Source organism: Cyanistes caeruleus, chromosome 2 (assembly GCF_971803275.1).
Source record: "Cyanistes caeruleus chromosome 2, bCyaCae1.hap1.1, whole genome shotgun sequence".
Classification (NCBI taxonomy): domain Eukaryota; kingdom Metazoa; phylum Chordata; class Aves; order Passeriformes; family Paridae; genus Cyanistes; species Cyanistes caeruleus.
This window is the reverse complement of record NC_141702.1, coordinates 80,238,143-80,244,341: the sequence shown is the minus strand read 5'-3', so window position 1 is coordinate 80,244,341 and position 6,199 is coordinate 80,238,143. Positions and strand designations below refer to the sequence as shown.

Here is a 6,199-nt window from a genome sequence, read left to right as displayed (position 1 = left end):
CCCAATCTGATTTTGGCCAAGTATTTAAAGTATGATTGCTCTTCAGCAGATTTTGAAAAATTTCTTTTTTTTTCTATTGTTTATAAATTTACATGTTTCTTATTCTCATCTCGAAGGCTTCCAAAGAAAATTTGATTAATGTACATCTATGCCTTGGAATGGGTCAATCCCCTACTTGCATCAAGGCTGAAATGTAGGAAAGAATATGCTTTCAGGCACAGATCAGCTATTGAATTATCTTGTCACACTAGTTCCATCCTGGTCCCTTAAAGAAAAATAATCAACAAAAAACCATTATGCATATACTGAAGCCTTTCAGTGCATGCCCTAATTGCAGTAACTGGCTCTGAGAAATAATTTCTAAAACCAGTCACATGGAAAAACACGCATCATCTTATTTCACTGGATACAACTGCACAGAACAAACTGACTTATAAAATCAGATCTCTCACATCCTTACTGTCTGACACGGACCCAGTACTTTCCATAAGACCTCTATCCACAGTCATGGCAAGAAATCAATCGCAGTCCACAGCAGAGAAGGCGCTGCACTTAATCCACATAGGAGTTATTAGTTATTTCAGAAGAGGATTTCTGAACACTCCAAGGTTATACCCAACATCCCACTCACAGAAAAAGGGCTCTTGAAATTAATATATTTCCTGAAGCAGACAGATTGAGATTCCCTGCACCTCCAAGTGTGACAAAGTGGAAGTGACTACTTACGCCCTCTTCAAAGTTTTCATGTTCCCCAGTGACAAGTAGCCATCAGAAAAACCCACAACAAGCTGGTTGCTTCTGCTTATGTAGCACAGGGTTGATACTGCTGTTCCTGAAGGACTTCGTAATTGAAAACAGAGATGCCTCCCTTCTCTGGTCACAGCTTCTCTTCTTTGTGGAACTTCAGCAGGAATTCTAGTGACAACTTCGAGATCTACACACAGAAAAACAGGCAAGAAATTAATGCATTGTGCCACTTCCATTGCATTTTAAACTGATGTGATTATAGAACACATACAATCTAATTCTACTGTGCCAAGCAAAACACCCATTTCTGCAGCACCTTTTTTCACTACTCCTGTCTCTGCACCCATTCAGAAATACAAGCACCCTCCAATGGGATGGGTCTTGTCACTCCTATTTCAAAACTCAGTACAAATGTACCCATTGTAGCCAAATTCTTCTTGCACCCTATAAAGCAGGAGTTTGGGCCTCAAGATGAAGCTACTTGAGCTCCTGAAGCCACTCTTACCACACCCAAAACAGTGTATGCAATCTGAAAACACAAACTGCCGTATTCACTGACCCAAATGCAGAATTTTTGATAAGCCACATTCATTTTAAAACACACGCCTAAAGCCTGCCACAAGTCATTAATGGAAACAGGAGAACACTCCCAGGAATTATGGTACCTCTAACACAACTTCCTGTCACGCAGCTGCACTGACTCAAATGGAAAAATTCCTACTCCCACTGGTAACAATCACAGGGACAAGGGAATGTGGGCAGCAAGAGGCCTTCTTAACATCAGCAGCAGTATTAAGCCACTCCCCATTTTTTCATCAGTTCAGCACCACACCACATCAAACTGCCAACTCCAACCAGCAGTCAGCAATGTCAGAAATGGCAGTAGTCCGTCAGCACGCTGGGATCTTCACTGGGATACGAGCTGGCTTTGGAAAAGAAACAAATCTTCTTACCTCTAAATTCAAGTTTAAAAACAGCAGCTTACCCGACGCTTCTACTTCATTCTGACTGCAAGACAAATCATCCAAACAAAGGTCAACCAGAAGGACATGGCCAACGTCTGTGGCCACTGCTGCCACTCCAAAGAGCCATCGCAGACTCTGATGCAGGTGCCGGGTGCTCACGCTGGCTCCGCCGTCGTTGCTGATGGGTTCGATGGCCGTCACCTGCAGGGAACTGCAGCTTAGTATCCAAGCTCTGTGACAGGCTCAAGAGTAATCACTCAGAAGGGAAGCCAGCATTGGCACAGCAGAAACAGGAAAGGAAATACAGGATAAGATTTCCACGGGAATGAAACATTCCTAGAAAGGCTTGGAGAGAGATGCTGGCTTACTAAAATCTACACCGCTCCTCACTTTGACTGGTAATATCTAACAAAAATTTTCAATGCACAACAGCTTATACTGTTACAGATGGCAGAGAAAACTATAAAAGGCAGCCTAAAACAACAGCTACAAGAGACCAAACAAGAACTTGCTCAGCATGAGGCAGGAGCTCCCTCTGCTCCCTGACACACCAAGCAGTCCCCACAGCCTCAGCACAAGGTGAAGACAGACCCTTCAGCACCCACAGCACACCCAGGGAACAGCACTGACTGCTCTAGCAGACACAAGCACTCCAGGGCCCCTGCACTACAGCTGGACAACACAAGAACTGAGGCTATCTTCTGTCCTCTTACAAATGCAGCACCATGAAAGCAGACAGCTTTACATCAGCAACAAAGCATTGTCTGAAAACAAAGCAAAGAAGCGAGTGCCACAAGCTAGTCCATCTTTTTATGTAGGTTATTTACCCCCAGAAGTGGGGGAAAATATCCAAACACAAAGGCTCCCTGAAGTTTTCTCCTCTCCTGTATCAAGCACTTGCTTATGACTGCACTGCCCGGCCACCTGCTATACAATTTACCTTCAACACAAGAACTCCATGCTTATATGTACCTCTAGTAAATTCAAGCAACTCTATTTTCTTTCAGAATTCCTATGATTCAAATTAAGTTTTCAATCTTCTCTACTGCTCAGAGGACTAACAAGAGTATTTTGTTTATTCAAATTCTTGTGCTTCAAGTCTTAGTGACTGCGCCGAGGAAATACAGAACACATCTTGCTGTGTAATTAGACAAGGTTCAAGGGTTGCTGCTTCTAGTGTTTTCCTTTTAAGATATTTTTTCATAGTACAACTGGCTCCAAATGAATCTTTACTAGATTTGCATAGTCTTCCAAAAATGTTCCATGTAGAACCTCCTGAAATGACATGTTTTTCCACTATGCTATGCTTTCTCTATTCTCCTAGTGCTCTGACAACTCATTCCGAGGAAGAACAACAAAAACTTTTCTCAGCTCACTGAATCTGAATGCTCCCTTTCTGTCTCATACAAACCAATAAAGTTTGGTAAAATACCATATGGCAGTCCTGAAACATGCAATCACTATAAATTCACGTGGGAAATAATACCGGAAACATGGTGCTCCTTAGAGCCTTAAAACAAAAATGACAAAAATGCAGAAAGGGGTGTTTAGAAAAAGGTTCTCTTGACTGGATAATTGGAACTGGCAGTATGTTAATACAATATAGAAAACATACAACCCTCAAAGAGACATTCCAAAGCTATTCTTGAAATGGAAATATGCAGCACCAAACAACACAAAATCCTCATTTCCCCAAAAAGATACATACCCTCCCTGAAAGAGCAATTGCTTTAACCACTCTTGAGGTCCCAAGGTCGTACAGACAGAGAACACTTCCCTCTGCTTCCTCCAAGCCAACCAGGAGCCCAGTCCTCTTCTGCCAAGAAAACTCCTTCACCACGCGAACAGTGGGAGGCTGCTCGTTCACTCCGCTGAAGCGATACGCAGAGAGACGCTCTCCTGTCACTGAGTTCACCACCTCCAGCTGGGGACCACACGCCAGCCACGCCAGGCCACTTCTGCCTGCAAGGCAAAAGAAACACCACTGAACAAATCCCCAGCACAAGAACTGAAACAACAGCAAGGCTGCTGGCACTGGGCCTTTCCCTCAAGTGCACCAAAAGGAGGAAGGGCAACCTACCTACATCCCCACCATTCTTTTCAACCACCCACTGCAATCCTCAACCAATACATCTTAGAATTAAGAACCCCATTCTTTTGCATTTGTACTTGTCTTCCCTGCACTCAAGAACATTGACTCTTTGGGATAAAGATTACAATACACTGAGCTCCAGGCTGCATCCCATACTTGGATTGGTTTTGCTAGAAAACACCTAAATATGTACAAAGTCTCAAAGCATACTTCACACACAGCCCATCTAAAACAATTCATTTCCAGTTAAGAATTTTGCTTAACACACTTAACTACTTAACTTAACTACTCTGGGCAGGGATTCCGACAGGAAATTATCTTCAAGTGGGCACTGCATCCGGAAATTTCAACTTTTACACCTGCACTTCCCAGAAAGAATTTAACAAGCGTTGTTTCACTGAAGAATTTAACACTTGTTCCTTAGCTGAGGAACTTCAAGCTCATAGCAAGGATTAGCTCCATTACTGCACTTACAGACAGGGAGATAAGATTCTACCTGGTCTTAACAGATGCCAAGACATCCACACAGGCATCCAGCTCTACCTTCAGATCACCGAGAAAGTCAACTGCCTAATCTGCTTAGCTGCTCTCAGCAACTCTCACTGGGTCTCATCTGCAGCCTATTAAATAATACGTGGGCAGTTCTTAACAGAGCTGTCCTCTTCCCATTTTTTATTTGGACTAAAGAAAAAGGAGCACATTGTGTCTCTGGAACTACTTCTGCATGGGATGTTATGATGGACGTAGAGCTTGGGATAAAGAAATTTGTCCCAAAACAACACTATTTCTTTCTTGAAAACTATCTTCTATTTCATTCAAAACTAAGGAGGACATGGTCAGCTATATTACTTATATAGCACAGGACTAACAGGAGCAGGCTGTTGCACCTTCAATGCTTAGCACTTCCAATTGTTAAAATATCCTGTCAGCACCAGCAGAACCTGATGCATTTTATTTAACAGAACCAACCTGATGCTATGACCCTGTGCTTCAGGCAGTAACAACTTTACACCAAATCCAAATTTAAGGGAAAATGCTCACCTCCAGAAAACTTCCCACACAGCACAGAGTCTAGGGTGATCTCATCTTCCCCAAGTGCCTCAACAGTCACCTCTGGAAACTGCAGCAGACTGCTCGTTACCTGAGCCGTTAGGTCTCGCATTCTTCACTGCAAATAAAGAAAAAAAGGCAAAAAGACTCATGTCAGCCATAAATATCTTTGACACTGACCCAAGCTTCATCAGTATGCAGTGACAAATCTCCCATACATCATTTGTAGATCTTTTCTGCTTAAAAGAAATGGCACTTGGGACATTTTTTCATCTCACAGCAGAGCAAATGGAGAATCTTGAGCTTTTCTGATGCCTACAAGATCACCAACAAAAAGTAATCCAGAGGGGTGGACAAGATCAATAACAGGGAAGAGAACAACACACCAAGTTCAAATCTACTCATACATGTTAGCAAGATTTATTCTCAGAATTTTAAAAAGTTTGTGCTCTTCAGGAAACATAAACCCGCAGCAGAAGATAAGAAGTAGAAAGCATTTCAGCACTGTATCCCAATAGCCCCCAACAGCCAAGATTCTGTATTTGATGCAGACCAAAGGTTTGACTTTCCTTTAAGTGAGAAAACAAACAAAACCAACAGAGATCAGAACTGGACATTAGAGCAAATTCACCCAACTATCTGCTGTGGTTCTTGTCTGACACGACTCTGGTTTCTTTCAAGAATTGGAGCCTAACATGGCCAAGCAAGCAAATTTGCTGAAGTCTGTGCTGAGTCAATGCTTGTCTCTACATCGCTTCCTTTACCTGGACAGATAGACATAGGGGTTCAGTACAGAACACAACAGTGTGGTATTTCACTGCTTGTCCCTCCCAGCACCAGTTCTAGAATCGTGGCTTCCTAACGGAATTCCAGAATGGCCTTCAGGAACCGCTGACAACCATCTCGTCCAACTGTCCTGCTGCCCAAGCCATCAGCTAAAGCAGGCTGCCCAAGGCTGTATCCACATGGATTTGGAACATTTACTTCTCCAACAGGTTTTTACAACCAGCAGCCTGACAAGATCAACTGCAGAAACACCTGCAACCCACGCAACAGGGCCTGGTGTTCAGTGACTTTCTCCTGATAATTGAAGGATTCTATTCTCTCCACCACACCACTAAAGCAGCGTCACACCGGGGAAGGCCTGTCACCAGTGTTTCTCCAAAGCCATATCCGAAGCCTTACTAGGCAGAGCAGGCAGTCGGGCAATCCCCGTGCTGTCTGTCAGGCAGCACGGCTCCCTGCAGCAAGGCCCAGCCCGGCTAAGCAGCAGCCATGTTGCTGTCAGGCACCCGCAGGCAGCGCGCCCCGCCTCCACCGGCCGGGCCAGCCGGGGAGAGCTGCT

General features: G+C 43.8%; 1 protein-coding gene across 1 annotated transcript in view; it reads right to left on the bottom strand.

Annotated features, from left to right (window-relative positions):
- The window catches only part of LOC111926993 (protein ELYS-like), an 18,725-nt gene extending 12,529 nt beyond the window's left edge, over positions 1-6,196 (bottom strand). The window contains 5 exon segments of the mRNA XM_086878159.1: positions 632-934; positions 1,733-1,913; positions 3,421-3,674; positions 4,846-4,972; positions 6,040-6,196. Coding sequence (XP_086734285.1) covers positions 632-934; positions 1,733-1,913; positions 3,421-3,674; positions 4,846-4,966 — 859 coding nt within the window. The 5' untranslated portion in view covers positions 4,967-4,972; positions 6,040-6,196.
- Between the last annotated feature and the right edge of the window lie 3 nt (positions 6,197-6,199).